Source organism: Mesoplodon densirostris, chromosome 11, assembly GCF_025265405.1.
Source record: "Mesoplodon densirostris isolate mMesDen1 chromosome 11, mMesDen1 primary haplotype, whole genome shotgun sequence".
Classification (NCBI taxonomy): Eukaryota; Metazoa; Chordata; class Mammalia; order Artiodactyla; family Ziphiidae; genus Mesoplodon; species Mesoplodon densirostris.
Genome location: NC_082671.1, coordinates 51,393,959 through 51,412,398, shown reverse-complemented (window position 1 = coordinate 51,412,398; position 18,440 = coordinate 51,393,959). Strand labels below are relative to the sequence as shown.

Genomic DNA, 18,440 nt, shown 5'->3' with positions numbered 1-18,440 from the left:
CACTAGATCTGTGGTACTTTGTTACAGCAGTGAAAAGAAATAAATACAAGGTATGTTGGCTACTTATTTTGTGCCAGTATGTGAGGGGCCTCCCCAACTAGATTATAAGTGTTTGAAGGCTCCGTGTGTTGTGTTTTTGATTTTCCCTGCCGGCTCCCAGCGTGGCACTGGGCCCACAGGGGGAGCTCAGTGTACACCTGCTATAGATTCCAGTCTCTACCCTAGAATTGTCTGATTCTGATGGGAGTGATGTTTGGTAGATTTGGGGTGGGAGGATGAGGCTTGCGGATATTAAAGGAGAAGGGAACTGTCCTTGAGGGTGAGGTGTTTGACGTTAGAAGATGATGGGGCGGAGGTTCCGTGAGAAGAATCTTCTGAGAATCGCTTAATCCCTGAGGAGGGAACCTGATGGATAGATAGGGGCGGAAGGAATCATACTCACTGTGTACTTTCATATATCTTAATTTTTATATCTTGATTTTTAACGAGAAATTTACATCTTAAATTTTAAAGGAGAACGTGATAAATTTTAAAAGTAATCACGGCAGCTGGCTTGTACACCCGTACATTTCCGGGCCCCGCTAGGGACCAAATATCCTGTAGTTCAGAGGACGAACCCCGGAACCTGCCTTTTTAGGCGGCATCCCCAAATGATCAGGGGCCCGAGGACTCAAGGCCAAGCCCAGGACGCGCCCTCCACTGTGGTTCCGGGCGCGGGCGGCCTCCGGCCGGGGAGGGCGCTGTGCCGGCTGCGCAGGGGGCGGGCCGGGGGCGGAGCGCGGGCGGCCGGCGGCTACGGCTCGGCCCCCGGCCCCCGGCTCCCGGCTCCCGGCTCCCGGCTCCCGGCTCCCGGCTCCCGCTCCGGGCCCTGCACCTGTGACCGTCGGCTACGCTCGCCTTCCGCGCCCGGCGCCCGCAGCCCCATGGCCCCGTCCCGCCTGCAGCTCGGCCTCCGCGCCGCCTATTCCGGCCTCAGCTCCGTGGCCGGCTTCTCCATCTTCCTTGTCTGGACGGTGGTCTACAGACAGCCAGGGACCGCGGCCATGGGGGGGCTCGCAGGTACCCCGGGGCGCGCGGGGGTCGCTGGGTCCCGGCTCCGGCCGCGCGGACGCGGGCGCGCGGCTGCGTGGAGGAGCTGGCGGCTGCTCCGCAGGCTCCTCGCGGGCGGCGCTTCCCGGGGGAGCGGGTGGGGTGTTTACCCAAAACTGGCCGTGGGCAGAGCAGGCCCCGCGCGGGCCCGGGCTCCTGGGCATCCTCGGGGGGCCTCGGGGACTCAATGCTCGCCCGAGGTGCCGACGTCCCACATGTGCCATTTGCACCAGCCCCGCCGCCCCCGGATTAGCCCGTCCGCCCTCCACCCTGGGCCCAGTAACAGCGTCCTCCCTGCACGCCCGCTGCTCTCGCCACCTCCTTCGCGGGCCAGGTGTGAAGACCCGGCGGTCTTCACACACACACACACTTGTGCTGGGGGATCCGCGCCCCTTCCCTGGGGACTGGGTGAGGGCAGAGAAGAAGTAAGTGGAAAGGAGGGCTGGGGGTTCCCGGGGAAGCCCATGTGCCTCCTAACAGGGTGGAGTCCACCGCCAACGGAGTCGCCAGCGGAGTCCTCAGCGGAGCCCCGGAGGACCGCGCTAGGGATCTGATGGAAACTGGACTTTTTTTTCCCACCACGTTGGTGTCTCTTTGCCACTCTTCTGCTGTGGCTCCTGGGCCAAGGTCGGCTAAGCCCCGCCGACCGCCCTTTCTGTGCCTCAAGGAGGCCAGAGAAGGCTTGTACCGGAGTTGAGAACGTCAGTGCGCTGGTGGAGGTCCGGTGCTTACCAGTGCTCTGTGCTCGCTGTGCACCTTTGGGCATGTTGTTAACCTCTCTGTGTTGTAGAATTGATGTGAAGACGAAGCATATTATTTCTACTTGCTAACTTTTTTTTTTTTTTTAATGCTTTCTATGTGTCAGGCACTGTGTTAAGCAAACTGCTTCCATCATCTCATTTAATCCTTACATTAGTCCTAGGAAGTAGGCATTATTATTGGGTCCATTTTACAGGTCAGGCTTAAACTGAGGCTTCGTGTAAATAAATAGCTTACCTAGGGTTACACAGCTACATGAAATTATATGTGTGGGGAAAGCACTTTGGGAAAAAAGTACATGTAAGGTTCATAGTTTTGCACAGGATGATCTTACTCCATAATTAAACTCCACTGCCAAAAGAGCCCTAAATGGACTAGCTAAAAATAACTAGATTTGCTCATTGCCCCAAAGCTCACTGAGTGCCACACCTGGGTCAAGAAGGGATGGGAGGTGGGGCTTCTGCCCTATAAGAGGGGTGTGGATAACCACAGCCTAAGCAATGCCAAGTGGAGCACTTTGGTTCTCCGAGGAAGGGCACGTGGTTGCCCGGCTGGGCTGCTCTCATGCCTGCCTAGATGCCCCACCTGTGGTTCCACCCGGCGGGCCAGCCTGCCCACCTCTGCTCAGTTATCTGCAGACGCCTGGCTCCTTTCCCCGCTGCACCCCGCCGCCCTCCATGTTCCTCATGGGTCTCTTGTTCTTGCAGCGTTTTCCTATTTCCTGTCGGCCTGCTGCTTTCCCCTCAGGAAGGTGGTGTGCCTCTTCAGGCGAGGCCCAGGGGTTGCCCTGATGAGACTTGAGATGAGGGGTCTGGTTGGGGGTGAGGAGGGAGGGCTGCCCCTGGGATCAGAGCTGGGTGTGTCGGAGTCTGGCCTGGTGGAGTGAGCCCCACCGAGCTGTGTGACCGTGGGCACATCGATGCCTCCTGGGCCTCAGTTTCCTCATCTGTAAGGAATGGAAGGAGATTCCGCTGACAGGGGTGTTGTGTGAGACCCCGTTCAGGTCTGGAATGCTACAGCTGTATGTCCTCTCCCCGAATCATGCATCTTTCAGCTGCCTGTCGCGGGGTGGGGCAGCTCCAGGGAGTCCCAGGGTTTCCCTCTGACCTGAGCCTTGCCCTCTCTCCCTCCCTGCAGATCTCCCTTGGCCTCTGAGGCAGGCCAGCTGTGGAACTTCCTACAGCAAGAGGTGCTATAGGGCAGCGACCAGCTACAGCAGGGCCCTGGCACCTCCCTGACAGCCATCGCAGAACCAAAGCTGCCTGGTGACGGTGGTGGTGGCAGTGTGGCAGGTGGGGGAGGGTTGCCAGGGCCACACACCCTCTCCGCCCTGCATGGGTGCTCAGAGGGTCTGCAGCCAGTCAGCCTCTTCCTCTTTTGGGGATGAAGCATCAGCAGATTTGTGAGTACCTCGCTTCTGACTTGGCATTTTCCAGAAACTGCTGAGTCACCAGAGGGCAGCCCCAGCATGCTCCTTCCCCTGTGTGCCAGGCAGGGCTGCTGGGGGCTGTTGATTTCCTGGAGCCCTGGGAAAAACGTTCATGGGTAGAGACTCAGTCTCTCCCATCCTGGTGTGCGTCTGGGAAGAACTGGCTTGGAGGAGAGGCGGAAGAAATAGTTTTGCTATGGGAACGCTTGGGAAAAAGACTTGCTCTAGGTCTAGTAGACCGAGGAAAGAATAAGAATAGAAAAGTTGCCGAGGAGTCTGACCAGCTCTGTGTTCTTCCCCATGAGCTGTGAGCGAGAGAGGAGCAGGGGTGGAGGGCAGGGGTGTAGGAAGAGAGTAGGGCCCGGGTCCAGTGGCTCACTTGTCTGTGTTTCCCTATGAGCTCCCCTGGGCTCCTGGCCCCTCACCTCCAACCCAGCTGCTGGGGGTACTTTCACTGACCACCTATGTACCTTCCTTGTCCTGGGCCTGTCAGCTCTGAGCCCCAAGCCACCAAGCAGAGCCCTGCTCCTTGAAGCAGGTGGGGTGGAGCGAGGGGTGAGGTCTGGTGTGGACATGCATCCAGGTGGGCCTGGGAAACTGTCCATTCTGCCCTGAGTTATGCAGACCAGGCTTCCTGGAGTCCAGAGTGTCCCAGGGAAGTGAGCAGGGCTGAGGTGTGGGAGGGACTGGGGTTGGGGGTGGGGGGCTTGTGCTCCTTCACTGACACCCTGGATGGGAGATCCCTGGGGGAGATCCCTCTTCTAAGGACAGAGGCGGGAGCCAGGGCCGGTGGGGACGGGCCTGCTTCCAGATGTGGCTTGTGTTTATCTGGAGGCCAGGCCTGTGTGCAGGGCAAGTGAGAGGTGGGGCAGGATGCGTCTGCTTATTAACAGAGAGCTGGGGCCCGGCGCACCCAAAATGGTCATCTTCCTCTTCCTCCTGCTCAGCCCTTTTTGGTACGTGGATGTATGTGTGTGTGTGGGTGTTCTGGGGGCACCACTGGAGCGTGGCCAGTGGACTAAGAGAGGGTATCACACGGGCCCCTATTTCAACATTTCCTAACCCAGAAATTGCTGAGTCACGGGGAAATTGCTCTGACCTTATTTTTCCCTTAAGCTGGCTTCTAGAATCTTTGAGTGGTAAAGCATCTGAGAGCCATCTACCTCAGCCCCTCCGTGGCATAGTGAGCAGATAGAGGGCAAGTGGAGCGGTCGCAAAGGTACCCCTCTGACGGCTCCTTGGATGTGCTCAGTGACAATACGCTTCCTTCCACGGGCCCTTTAAGAAACCAAACAGCTCCCCCAGTGAACACTTAGGACCCGCGTGAGAGGATTGGGAAAGACTTCTGGAAAAGGTGGCTAGCATACCATCCATCCAGATCACGGAAGACGTTAAGCTGAAGCCGGGGGGTTGTGATTCTGTCCACCTCTGGCCTGCTCCCGCTTCCTGCCTAGGCAGGGATGGAGACAAGCTTGTCTTGCCTCACCCTGACCCCAGGGCTGGAGGGACCCATGTTCCAGGCCCCCAACCCCCGAGGAAGGCTGAGGGTGGGCATAGGGCAGAGCTGGGAGACTGTGGGTCAAACAGCGTGGGAAGGGAAGCGGCAGGTGTTGGCAGAGCTGAGTCCTCACTAGCAGGGAACCCTGGGTCACCGTTTCCAGGCTGGCGGGACCTTTGGGCTCCCCCACTTTCAGATGTGGAAGCACCGAGGCTCTGAGAGTCACGAGCCCCACAGCAGTGCCAGGCCCAGGTTTCCTGGCTGGCAGTCTCGTGGTTTTCTGGCCCTTGCCAGGCTGCCTGAATTGTGACAGCTTCTGAGCTGGTATTCAGAGCAGAGATCTGTGATGACATTCCCCCCTGCCTTTTTATTTTCCCTCAACTTAAAAAAAATTATGAAATATTGCAGGCAAGTAAAAGAGGATAGGCAACTTAGTGAACTCCCTCATTCTTACCATTCAGCCTAAAAAATAAAATATCACAGATTCAGTCAGAGCACTCTCCCACCCCGATCTCCCTGTCACCTTCTCTTCCTTCTCTCCCTTGCCAGAGCTGACCACTCTCCCCAGCCTTCCCGTGCTCCTCTGCGTGCAGCGTGTGCGGCTCACTTTTTGAAGGGCCTCCCGACTCCTAGGATCCAGCAGTCTACACACAGGTGGACAGCTTGCAGCTGGCTCTACCTCGTCCCTTATTCCTCCCTTGTCGGGACCCTGCGGCCCTGCCCTGGACCCTTGCCAATGGAACTGATATTTGCTCCACTCTGGGCTGCGGCGGCAGGCACGGCCCGGCACAGAGGGCATTCATTGTATTGGCTGAGCGGCAGCTGGCATCGTAGGGGAACTGCCCGGCCAGGCCCAGAGGGCAGGCCCAGGACCGGCTGGGGGCATCTGGCCTGCCCTTTCAGCAAACGAGTTAGTAAAATTGGAGTCTGGCAGGGGACTTCCCTGGCGGTCCAGTGGTTAAGACTCTGTGCTTCCACTTCAGGGAGCACGGGTTGATCCCTGGTCAGGGAACTTAGACTCCGCATGCCACACGGTGCGGCCTAAAAAGGAAATTAATAAAATGGAGTTTGGCCAAGAGCAAGAAGAAGGCCACTTGGGCACTGGGTGGCCCTGGGAGTTTTAACCACTGGGCCTCCCCATCCCATAAAACCAATACATGGAATTTGGGAAGAGCCCCACTGCCAGGAGCTCAGCCACAGGCCTTGCAGCGTTACGGTGGTGGCCTCTGAAGACTGGGGGAGCAAGAGTATCAGGGTGGGAGGAATGCTTCCCACATCTGTGGCCCGCAGGGTGGGTAGTGGGGAGTCCCCGGAAAGCAGGCTGGGCTGCAGCAGTCCTCAAACTTTCTGACCTTAGGACCCCTTTACACTCTTTAAAAAGTGGTGAGACCCCAAGGAAATTTTGATTATGTGGGTTATATCTATCGATGTGTACTGTATTAGAAATTAAAACTGAGAACAGTTCTAAGCATTTTAAAGTAATATTAAAAATAACATTGTGTTAACATAAGTAACATTTTTTTGTAAGAAATATTCGGGTTTTCCAAAACAAAAAAAATTAGGGAGAAGAATGACATAGTTTTATATTTTTTGCAGATCTCTTTAATGTGTGGCTTAGTAAAAGGCAGCCAGATTCTCCTAGCTGCTTTTGCATTCATGTCCTCTTCATATCACAGGCCGGGTGGCCTCCAGCAAACTCCACTTTACTGGGAGAGTGAAAAGGCCAACAGTACTGTTATTATGCGAAGAGCCTGGCCTGGGGGACCTGCAGGGCTCTGGGGGGTCGGCAGGTGAGAAGAGGGGCGCTGCCTGAGCCGTCTCTCCCGGCAGGTGTGCTAGCGCTGTGGGTCCTGGTGACGCACGTGATGTACATGCAGGATTACTGGAGGACGTGGCTCAAGGGGCTGCGCGGCTTCTTCTTCGTGGGCGTCCTCTTCTCGGCCGTCTCTGTCGCCACTTTCTGCACCTTCCTTGTGCTGGCCATCACTGGACACCAGAGTAAGGGCCTCCGCAAAGGGAGGGCGTGGGAGGGCCAGGTGGGTGGAGCACTCAGGAGGCCCGGGATTCCAGTCCTGGGTTCAACACTTACGTCCAAGGGACTGCACAAACCACTTAACCTCCCTGTGCGCGAGTTTCCTCGTTGTAAAAGTGGGGAGAATGGACGGCCCCCACCCCCGCCCCTGGGTTGGAAGGGATCAATGAAACGCGTGGGAAGTGTGTGCTGCATTCAGCACCGAGGAGTGTGTGGTTAGCCGCCCTTTTTAGCCTCCAGCGGAGCTCTGGGATGGGAGCGCCGCCTGGTGGCTGCAGTCTGCAAGAAGCCAAAGGCTCTTCCTGCCCCCTCTGATGCTGAAGCAGATTGGAAGGCAGTGGCCTAGGGTCAGTGTCACAGCAGCAGAGCGGATGATACAGCCCTGTGATTAGCCAACCCTGACCTTCTCTCATCCCCACTGCTTCCTGCCTGCAAACTCTGAGTGCTCTAAAACCTCTATCACACCTGATCTCTCCATTGGCTCAGTTCAGCCTCTGTTGGAGGTTGTGGGGAAGGATGGCCCGGGGCTTGTGGCATGGTGGCTAGGGTCAAGGGCAAGGTCCTCTCAAGTCACGGTTGGGTTCCTCTTCCCTGCAGGCCTCACAGACCCCAACAGCTACTACCTCTCCTGTGTGTGGAGCTTCATTTCCTTCAAGTGGGCCTTCCTGCTCAGCCTCTATGCCCACCGCTACCGGGCTGACTTTGCCGACATCAGCATCCTCAGCGATTTCTGAGCTGAGCGATGAGGTCTCCGCACCCTGGTGGTCCTCAGGACCTGGACTCAGCCTCTGAGACATCGGGCGGGCCTGTACACCCCCTGGGAACCCCAGAACCGAGGCAGAAAATATACAGCAGGAGGACGGTGGTCTCCCCGGAGCTGTCCTGTCCCCTTTGGGGGAACCCTGGGTGCCGTGGAAAGCGGTCCTGCCATCTTGCTCATCAGCCTGACTGGGGGGCAGCTTTAGACCTTTTCAAGTGGATCTGTTTTCTTAGCACTCAGTGGGCAATCTTTCTAAGTAGGGCCAGGGCAACAGGCAAGGGGTAGGGCAGTGGGGCCTTGACCTGCGCCTGGGGGCAGGGGTCCCGCAGCCCTAGACACGCTCCCTCAGGCAGGGTGAGACCCTGGGCAGGTCAGGTCAGGTGAGGGATCTCTAGTAGAGACTTCTCAACCCCTTACCCCGGCACCCCCATCTTGTTGTCCCCCAAGAGTCAGGTAGCTGAACTCACTGGTCCCAGGGATGGTGACATTTGCTTCTCTTTTCCCAAGGCCTGGGGACCTGAGGGGAGTTCAGTGTCCCTCTTCCCACCCACCCTGTTCCCCGGAGAGGTGGCTCCCATGAGTATGCTGGAGCCATCCTCCCCCTCACCACACCCCCCAGAGCAGGACGCCCCAAGTAAGGCCAGACAAAGGGTCTTGGGGAAGGTGCTCCTGCCCCCCGAAGGGCTTTGGGGAAGGGGGCAGCACGGGGTGGGCTAGAAGGAACCCTCAAACCTGTGCCAGGCACCTCCAGCCCAACATTTCCACTCGGCCGTCTCATGCCCGCCCCTCATGGCACCCAGACTGCCCCTGGCCCCGAGATGCCTCCCCCGCTCCTGCCCCTGCCCTTCACCTAGAGCTTTTCTCTTTTAAAATCTCCCTTCTCAAGGACAAAGTCTGCTTTACTGCCTATACACTGGCCCAAGGGCTCACCCAACTCGGAAGGGAAGGGGCTCCATCCATCTTTTTCTTTTAGGTTGTCATTTTGCACGGTCTACCCCTTTCCCACCTGATGTGTCCTGCCCCTCAGCTCTTTGCCTTATCTGTGTCACTGTCACTTTAGCAGAAATACAGCAGCCGTTTGTATCAGCTAGCCTCTGGTGCTTTCTTATGGGGTGGACTATGGGAGCGGTGGGTGGGAATGGGGGTCTCCAGTCATCTCATTAAGCCATTTCCTTAGCTCAGAGGGGACCCTCTCCCTCTGGTCCCACTTGGCATGGGGGAACCCACAGTTCAGGTCTCTTTCTCCAGCCCCCTCAGCAAACACCCCAGCCAGGGCGAGGATGCCCCCGGGCACAGTCTCAGCAACATCTGTGGGATTGAGGGTCTATCGCCCCAAGAGGCCAGGACAGATGGGAAGGGGATGGACGTGCTTCCCTTGGTATTCTCCAGGCTGTGAGGGCTTGGGGCCAGGTCGGAGGTGATGAGGCCGCTCCTTCTGCTGGCTGAAGAAGCCTGGCTGCCTTGGAACCATAAAGACAGGCGCCACTGGATGAGCTCGCCCAGGCCTGTCGTCTCACCCGGTCTCTTCTAGGCTCAGTAGATGCTTAAGAAGTCATGGTACATTAGAGCAGGAAGGAACCAAACAGTGTCTATTTCGGGAGCCTTTAACTGATAAACAGAGGCCCCAGGAGGTGACGGGACTTACCTGAGCTCCCAGCTGGGACTTGAACCCAGGTAGGTCTGATTCAGGACTCTTTAGGGGAGCCTTAGCGAGCCGGGTCTGCAGGCATCCATGTCCCCCACGCCCTAACGGGCCCTCTGTCTATGGACTCAGCCCAGAGCTGCCGCCTCTTCACTACCCAGAGGTGGGGCAGGCGGGGGCAGCCAGGGTGTGTTCAGAATGGGTTCTTCCTGCAAGGCAGCGGCCACAGAAGGCCAAGGAGCTGGAGGGCGGCTGCCCCACGGCCCAACCTGTCCCTTCTCTTCCACAATGAATCAGGCACAGGCTGTGCTGTGTAGCTGTAGGCCCGCTGCCCACCCCTCAAACCCCAGAGGCCCTTTTATTTAAAGCAAATAAAACATTTATTGTTCAGATTTTTTTCCATTTTTTTTTCTTTTTTACAAAAACATGCATACATACACAGGGTATGGTGGTACTCAGGAAGACACACTCATGAGCACACACATACAAACCCTCCTCTTACTGTCTCTCTCTCTCTCACACACACACACACACACATACACACACACACACACAAATACTTTCCTTCTTGGCCCCAGGCCTGGACCCCAGAAGCCTCGAAGTCTTTGCCAGGGCAGCCTCCCCTCCCCCATGTCTTCCATTCACTCTCCCACCCCCTTTCCCCTCAGCCAAGCTAGTCCTATGTAGGGCAGGAGTCAGCTGGGGTGGGGGAGACCCCAGAAAGAGAAGGCTCACGGAGGGGGGTGGTGACTACTGAGGGGTCCCTGGGGGTCATGCTGTGCTTCCGAGGGGAGATGAAGGGCTTGGCACCATTGGATCAGGAAGCAAAGAACTCCAGGAGCACCTGTCTGCCCCACCAGAGCCCTGAGATGGTTGACGCAGGTGGCCTCTGGCAGGGGCGGGGACCAGATGGGAGGCCTGCCGATGACTGGTCTCAGAGGGAGCTGTGTTTCACTGCCCAGTGGTGGGGAGGAAGCTTCCAGAGTCATCTGAGGAAGCAGGAGAGGAGGGACTCCCCCTGCACGCAGGGACATGGGACCCCTTTGCTCCTGCTACCCACCCTCCCCCACCCAGAGCCTAGGAAGGGCCACCCTGGCGGAGGCCAAGTTCACATTTCTGTGTGGAGCCTGGGGCTGTGTGCAAAGTCGGGGGTCTACAGAACCGGGAATAGTGGTTGTGAGCGGGCCCGGCTGTGCCAGTCCTCCTCTGTGCAGGCCTGAGGATCGGGGGCCCAGCGAGGGGCCCAGACCCCAGAGGGGTAGACTGTGCTTCGGGGAGAGCCCTGCTGGGGCCCGGCTGGCTACGCAGCCGGCCTCCTGTCAGGGTCTTCTTTGGTCCCTATGCTAGACCCAGGGGCCTTCCCAGGCTCCTTGGGGTGACTGTCAAGAGGCTGTTCTCTGGCCCCGACTACCTGCCCGAAGGATCTCTGAAGACCCCGGGAACGGGTACTGTTGCCAGAGGTTGGAAGAGAACCAGGTCCGAAGGGCAGGGCGGGGTGGGGCGCGGCGGGGGGCAGATCCGTCCTGTAGCCTAAAGATTCATGGGTTCTTCCTCCTCCACCAGCTGCTCTGAGGTCCTGGGGGAGGGAAAGGGGGTTGCTGCTGAAGAGCCAGGGGCTGCAGGAAAGGCCTGAGCCCAGCTTACCAGGAAGCCCGAGAAAGCCGCGGTGGCTGGGCTGGGGCCTGGGCTCCGCAGGTTGGGAGGGTCCGAGGGGGTGGAGGGGCTGTGAGCCCGGGGTCTGGCATTACCGCTCTTCCGTAAGGATGCCCACGGAGAGGGATGCCAGAGCAGTTACTGCCTCCACTTCTTCTGCATCGGCCCCGGGCACCCTGGGCACCCAGGAGTCTGGACAGGAGGCCAGGCGCTGCATGCAGCCCCAGTATTCACCTGGGTAAGAAGCCGAGTCAGAAAGGGCTGGGGGCACAAGGCCTTCCACCTGCCCACCACGCATCCTAGACTGATCCTGAAGCTGCATGTCTCAGGCCCAGGGCCCAGGAGTAGCGGACGCGTCCTCGGTGTAGGGTCAGCTCTCACCTGCCTCCACCCTCAACGCAACACCCTCCCTGACTCGGCCCCCGAAGCCCTGACAGGGTGAGCAGTGCGGATTCAGCATGGCAGTGAGGGGCCCTCGCAGAGGTCCAAGCCAGTCCCACACCCCTTTGACTGAAAGGCCACCGCTAACCCATTCCCGTGGGTGTGGGGTTCCTAAGTGCCCCATTAGGGCCTCCCTTCCCCTAGATGGGGTCTGTGTCATGGTGACTTCACGGAGCCCTGAGCCCCGGCCTGCTGGTCCCCCTCACACGTAGCCCCCTGGCAACACTCAGCCCAGCACAGGCATGGGAGGCCAGAAGGACACAGTGCCGGGAGAGGTGACCAACACCGCGGCCACTCTGTCTGGCTGTTGGCAAGCCACTTACTGCCCTGGGCTCCCACCGCCCCATCTAGACCATCGACACGACTGTCCTGCCTGCTGTGGCAAGAAAGAATGTCCACGGAACACGCCCGGCCCAGAGCCTGGCCCAGTAGGAGGGCTCCATACCAAGTACCAGCAGCAGCTTCACTGTCATGTACAACACCCCTACTGAGCCCGGATGTGGGAAATCTATTTTGTTCATTTTTGTATCCCTGGCATAGATCACGGGTCTTTACATAAAGAGCTCCACAGATGCTGAGCTGAAGCTGAAAATTTGAAGTGCTTTCCAAATGTGGAGTTAATCTAAGACTCAGCCCCCAAAGCAGGCAGAGCTCCTAAGACCCTGCGGCCAGGTTTGAGGATCAGGGTGGGAACCAGCACTTCCACAAACAAGGCCTGAGTGTTGCTGTGGGCAGGGCCCTGGCCTAGGGCAGCAGCTGGGGATGGGAGGCCAGTCCTGCCTGGTCCCCACTGCCTGCTGGTCCCGCCTGGGTCCATCTGGAGGGCTCCGAGGGTATCCACTCATGGTCGGGGGGTGGGGCGCTGCCTCCCATTATCGTGGGGTACTTTATAGGAAGCCTACTCCAGAGCAGCAGCACCCCTGGCCTGGCTGGTGTTGGAAGACCTGGGGCCCTGGTCACTGGGGACAGCAGAGCCCCAAGTTCCTCCCAAGCCTGGGGTCAGTGGGGTCCTCCCTCCACACTCACTGTGCACCCGGATCACAGCTTCCAGAGAGCGGATGGCATTGAGGTTGGGTTTCTGTTTCCAGCCTTCTTCTGAGAGGGGGTCCACCTCCAGAAGAGAAGAGTACATCAGTCACCCATCTCTCAGGGACCCCCAGGCCCAGCTCTCTCCCACCCCCGGGCCCCCGCTTTCCAAGCGCAAATAGGCATGTGCTCCCAGCTCTACCTAGGGCAGGGGACGCTGGCCCTACGCCTGACCTGGGCAAGAGGCATCCACGCCGCTCCCCTCATTCCAGGCCGGGCCACCCCCACCCCGCCCATCTGCATGCCCTCAGGGAGGCGCCCTGTCTACCTGCTCCCTGGGGCACTCCTGGGAGAGCTGGACGCCCTGCCCCACCGATGGACGGATCAGGGGCAGGCACCTCACCTTGTTGCCTAGAAGAGCAGCCACACAGGCCTCAGAGGCATCACAGATGGCTGTGAGATCATGGCCACCCTCCAAGGCCAGCACCACTGCACCTCCCGCCAAGCTCATCAACTGCTGCGTCATGTACCCAAAACCTAGATGGTTGCGTGAGGAGGGTTAGGAGGGGCAGCGGTGGAGGAGAGGTGGGCCCTCTCTACCTCTGGTATTTCCCTGCTTGGTTCCTCCCTTAGAAAGAGTGACTCAGATGCATAGATCTCTACTTTCCCAAGTGCTTTCACATGGAATCCCCTGTAAATCCTATTAGTGTGCCTCACTGAAGGCTCAGAGAGGTGAAGGGCAGGGCTAGGACCGGAACCCAGGGCCTGGACTCCAGCCCATGTCTTTTTCACTAAGACACACCATATTCCTCTCTGTCCTCCAGGCCCCATGGCCCAGTGGGCTGAGTGGGCTCCCTGTGTTCTGAGAACACTGCTCCTTCCCGCTCCACCCCCCAGGAGAAGCTGCCAGCCCAGCCTGGGAAGGACACAGTTGGGGTGGGAGGAGTCCTGTGACTGGGCTTCCAGCCTATGGGACTTAAGCCCCCTGGGTGTGACTTAGGCCTCCCACAGCGAACTGACCTGGTCTGTGCTGGGGCCCTGGGCTGTGGGGCAAACCCCACTCGTCACGCGCACGGCCCTGGGCCAGCTGCTGCCACCTCCCCCTAGCCTTGGGCAGTGCCGCCCCTCCCGGCCTAGCCTTCACTCCCTATACCTGCCCCCTGGGTTGGGCCCTCCTTACATTTGGCGGAAACATGGTAGCCACCCAGCGGGGGTGGGTGACCCTCGGCAGCATCAAACCCAGCTGACACCAGGACCAGGTCCGGAGAGAACTCCCGGGCGATGGGCATCACGACTATCCTGTGTGAGCAGAAGGGGGCTCACCACGCTGTGCAGGGCTGCCAGGGGCAGAGGCCAAGGGCCCCGCCAGCCCTCTCCCACCAACTTTACTGGGGGCACCCTGCTCTTAGGACTCCTAGACACCCACTCTCCCAGCAGGATGAGCAGATGCCTCTGACTTCCTTGACCTTGGCTGGCCACCCACGTCCCTGGTACAGCCTAAGGACTCAGCCACCCGGGGCGCTTAACTGGCGAGAGGCAGGAAGGAGCCAAGGATGGGGCACCTGAGGGAATGAAAGAGGAGTGGGTGTGTGCGTGTCTTTGTGCATGTTTGGGGGGGTGCGGTGGGCAGGGCCTCAGGAAGGGGCAGGTCACTAAGCCTCAGGGAAACACTGGAAACACTCAGCACTTAGCTGCCAGCCACTTAGGGCTGAGGTGGCCACACCTCACCACTCGCCACCTAAGAGCTGACCAGGGCGACAGTCTCCCTCTGAGGCCCTGGGCCACCAGATCCATCCTCACCCTCTGCCCCTGCTGGCCCCTCACAGCTGCCTCCCTCCATCCCTCACCCAACTCTGGGGTCTATTTTGGTGTCCTTCAAGGCCCCGGGCTCTGGGCACACCGAGGCCAGGAACCCCAGCCCAGGGCTCCTACAGAATTAGCTCTCATCGAGAACACTCTAGGAAAGTATATGGAGACCTACTTCCAGGGTTCTCTTTTTCCAAATGGAGTATAGGAACTCTCAGAGTGAAAGATACAAGGGATCCTGAGCAAAGTCCCTCTTCTAGAATGGCCCTTCTGAAGCAACTCCCCCAATACGGACATCACCTGCTTGCTCTCCCTCTTTCTCCACAATCTAAGTTTCTCAGTTCCTGTGCAGAGCTGCTCACTGCACCCTGCCCATCTCCCCGCACTCAGGTCAACACTGGCTCTTGGTAACGTGTGACATTATAAACTTTATAATATAAAGCACCCTCTGACCTTTCAGTCTGTGTTTCCTGTCTTCCCACAGGGACTGGAGGCCCCTAGAGGCCAGTGTAACAGTGCCTTTCCCTTTGTTTGTCTCAGTCCATAGGCCCACTCCGGGGCTGGCTTATAATGTCTAGTAATTGGATGAGGACAGGCTGACCAGCCACCTGATCACCTCCAACCTGGTGCTGTTGGAAAAGGGGAGGAGAGGGTGGCCTTGCTGGGCCAGGCCTCCTCTGGGTCCCCAGAGCACTTACCTGAAGGCGGCCAGGTACTCAGGATCCCCCACTGGGGGGTCCAGACCTCCAGCCCAGGCCACATTGACATTGAAGCCCTCACCGCTGCCAGCTCCCACCTGGAAAACAGGAGGCAAGAGAGACGTGAGGAGGGCAGAGTCCCAAGAGAGGGATCCCAGGATGTCAGTGCTGCAAGACCAGCGCATCCAGCCTCCCCTTCCAGATGGAGAAACTGAGGCTCAGAGCGGCTAAACAGTCTGCCCAGATCACACAGCTAGCTGTGGGGCCACAAGGGAGGGTCAGTGGGGCTGGAAGGTGCGGTTACCTCATCCACAGCCCCACTGCCTGGGAAGAAGTTGCCATCGTCATGGCGATGAAGGGAGATGTAGAGCACGCTGGGGTCCTGGTAGAAGGTCTGCTGTGTGCCGTTGCCATGGTGAACGTCCTGTGCAGGGAGATGGGCAGTGGATTAGGGCAGGTCTGAAAGCAGAGACACGGAGACTGGGGCAGGTTGGAAAGGTTTCAAGGTCGGTGACCATTCTGAGGGTCAGGAGCCTAGACGGGGGGTGAGAACACGGGGGGTCCTAGAGCTAAACTGTTGCGTGACCCATGGGCACTCTCTGAGCCTCAGTCTCCCCTTGTATGTATAGATGTGTACATAGCATGCTAGGTGGGGGTAGCAGTAACACGAAACCCTGAAGGGGAGGAAAGAGTACGTGTCAGGGGAGGATTAGTGCCAGGAGAGGGAAGAGTCCAGGGTCACACGTGTCAGGCACTCTTGCTATTGTGTCTTGCCCAAGGTCATGGAGTGATGCAAGTGATGGAGACCATGCTCCGCTGCAGAGGGGCCGGACCATGAGGCCCAGCGCCACCCCTCCAGGGACAGCCATGGTAACTCACAGGACCACGCGTGGGCGCAAGTGTGGAAAGTTCCTCCACTCTCCTCCATTCTGTGTAGGAATGTCCCATAAGCAGATGTCAGTGCAAAGTAGTTAGTTAGATGTCAATGCAAAGCAGAGCACGAGGCCATGCTCCAGAGCTAACAGGCCTCGGTGCAAATCACAGTCTCAGGACTGACGAGGTGTAGAGCTGTGTGCAAGTTACCTAACCCCGCTATGCTCACTTTCCTCATCTGTAAACCAGGTCAGAGTCAGGATTAAATATATGAAGCGTGAAGCCATCAGTGTCTGGATGCGATTAGTGGTATGTTGATGTTATGTGTTATTACTGGTTCTGTCACTACCTGCAGGAGAAAGGCAGAAATGATCAGATCTGCAGAAAGAAGCCAACAGAGGCCAGAAGACAGCATTCAAATGGCTCCTCCCCTGTGGGAGCTGAGGCCTTTCCATATGCCAGCTCCTCTGGGCCTCCCAACAGCCCCGTGATGGGGGCATCATCCTCACCGCACTTTCCCCGTTTTACACAGTGGGGGAACCGAGGCTCGGGGAGGCTAATGCGGAACTAGGCAGGACGTGAAGCCATGTCTCCTAACGCCAGGCTCAGGGCTCTTTCCACAGGGCTCTCGGACCTGAAGGGGCCAGGACCCAGGACCTACCCAGTCCACGATGAGGATCTTGCTGGCCTTGCCCTGTTGTTGCAGCTGCCGGCAGGCGATGGCCACTGAGTTGAAGAAGCAGAAGCCCCTGGAAGGAAAAGAGAGGTCGTGCCAGCCCATTCCCTCCCCGTGCCGCACCCCCTCCACCTGCCTCTGGCCCGGCCCAGCCCCAGAAGGCTCAAAGAAAGGAGGGGGAACATCCCAACAGGAGGGCCTTGAGGGCCTGCCCCCTACCTCAGCCCACCCAGGCCTCCCCCAGGCCTTACATGGCTGTGGAATGGTCTGCATGGTGTCCTGGGGGCCGAACCACAGCAAAACCGTTCTGGAAACAGAAAGAATGCTTGTCAACCAAACAGCCGGACCTCTGACCCACACCTCCATGAACTTGCCCCCACCCACCCCATCCCCAGGCTCCTCCCCCGAGAAGGGACCACAGGGCAACAGCTGCCAGCGTGACTGACCATGACCAGGCTGGCTATCAAGGGCCCTGTGCTGACCCCCAGGCCGTGAACACAGAACCTCCCACCCCGGTGGCTCCTGGCTGTTAGCACTTTGGAATCACAACAGCTATTATTTGTTGAGAAAAATCTATGTGCCTGGCACTGTGCTAAGCGCTGGGTAAATGCTGGATTTCATCCTCACAACTCTCTGAGGTAAATATTATCTAATCTTCATAAGATAAACATTGTTATTATATCTGGTTTACAGACAGTAGAAACCTGGAGCTCAGGCGGGTTTAACAACATGTGCAAAGTTGCCTGGTTGCAGATGGTGGAGCTAGGACTTGGACTATGAGCTCCTAAACAGCAGGGGCGGGGAGGTGGGGCTCGACACAAGCCCCCGTAAGGTGCCCAGCCCAGAGCAAATGAGAAAATGAGCGCCAACCCGGTCTGTAAAACCTCAGCATCACAAACAGGCGCTCTGCCCATGCACGGGGCTCCCGAGAGGCCCTGCAACTTGCCCACGGTCACACAGCCGGTCTGTGTTAACTGATCCTGGATGATCATGACCCTGTCTCTCTTAGAGACCACAGGGCCAGGGGCACAGTGGCTTGCTTCCCCACCAGGTAACAGGAGCCTACGGTTCAGATCTCATCTTGGTCCCCAGAGCTCTCAATTTCCCTCTTGAAACCCTGTGGTGATATCCAAGAGGAATGTGATGCTGGGTGTCGGGTCTGGCCTTCCCCGCTACCCCATCCTCTGCCTCCTTCCTCCGTGGCTTGCCCACCCTCCACTCGAACCGCCTACCTTTAGCTCTCGGGAAGCCACTTTGAAGGCGAGGTCAGTGACGCTGCCGGCAGCCCAGCGGGCCGCATTGGAGGAGTGCAGCTCATTCCAGATGGTGTCGGTATCCACCTGCGGGGGCCAGAGTCAGGGCCCGCATCATCCAAGGCCTCCCACGGCAGCCAGGGCCCGGGGGGCGGTGCCCACCCCACGGCCAGGACCCCAGGGGCAGGGAGCTGGGCAGACGGCGCTGCCGCCCCACTGCCCCGCCGCCCAGAAAGGCAAGGCCTCCCGTGTCCCCCAGTCCCAGCACGACTTCTCCTTCCCAGCTTCAGTCCATATCACCAGCCCGCAACTGGCCAGCACTCTGCCGGCAGCATCGCGCCTGCCCCCCGGTCAGAGGAGGGGGCATGGCGTTACCTGGGCGGGACTTGGGGTTTGGGCCTGGAGGGGGTTTTAAGCCCCAGCTGACTCTGCTCAGGCCCTCGGGACCGTCGGAGCTCGAGGGGCCGTCTGCACCACTGTCTTCCACTCGGGGCCCCTAGCCCAGGCTGGGAGGCCCCCCAAACCCAGTCCCTGGGCCTCAAGGCTAGGGAGGGGCCGGGGGGCGTGATGGGGAGATGGGGAGGGCGAGGCGGACCGAGAGAGGCGAGGAAGGCAGAGAGAGTCGCAAGAGGCTGGAGAAAGAGAGAAAGACAGAGACAGAGAGGGAGCGGAGGGAGGAGAAAACAGAAGCAACAACAGTTGGAAAAATCAGAAAGTGGCAAGAAATGGGAAGTTGTGAACAGGGCGCTGACCGGCTCCCACGCAGCCCCCCAGCGACAGCTCCCATTTCCCTCCAGGACCGGGC

General features: G+C 58.7%; 2 protein-coding genes across 8 annotated transcripts in view; one reads left to right on the top strand and one right to left on the bottom strand.

Annotated features, from left to right (window-relative positions):
- Positions 1-779: 779 nt before the first annotated feature.
- Positions 780-8,653, top strand: SLC48A1 (solute carrier family 48 member 1). The gene is made up of 3 exons (XM_060113236.1): positions 780-1,059; positions 6,606-6,773; positions 7,405-8,653. The coding sequence occupies exons 1-3, from the start codon at positions 924-926 to the stop codon at positions 7,539-7,541; spliced, it is 441 nt and encodes a 146-aa protein (XP_059969219.1). The 5' UTR covers positions 780-923; the 3' UTR covers positions 7,542-8,653.
- A 912-nt stretch (positions 8,654-9,565) lies between these two features.
- HDAC7 (histone deacetylase 7) overlaps positions 9,566-18,440 on the bottom strand; it is a 36,283-nt gene continuing 27,408 nt past the window's right edge. For all 7 annotated transcript variants that reach the window (XM_060113231.1, XM_060113228.1, XM_060113232.1 and 4 more), the window contains 10 exons: positions 17,615-17,722; positions 16,634-16,689; positions 16,368-16,455; positions 15,138-15,257; positions 14,834-14,931; positions 13,510-13,628; positions 12,733-12,866; positions 12,330-12,414; positions 10,958-11,096; positions 9,566-10,785 (listed from right to left, as the gene is read on the bottom strand). In XM_060113231.1, the coding sequence (XP_059969214.1) occupies positions 10,740-10,785; positions 10,958-11,096; positions 12,330-12,414; positions 12,733-12,866; positions 13,510-13,628; positions 14,834-14,931; positions 15,138-15,257; positions 16,368-16,455; positions 16,634-16,689; positions 17,615-17,722 (993 nt within the window). In that variant the 3' untranslated portion in view covers positions 9,566-10,739. The remainder of the gene's footprint in view (positions 10,786-10,957; positions 11,097-12,329; positions 12,415-12,732; positions 12,867-13,509; positions 13,629-14,833; positions 14,932-15,137; positions 15,258-16,367; positions 16,456-16,633; positions 16,690-17,614; positions 17,723-18,440) is intronic.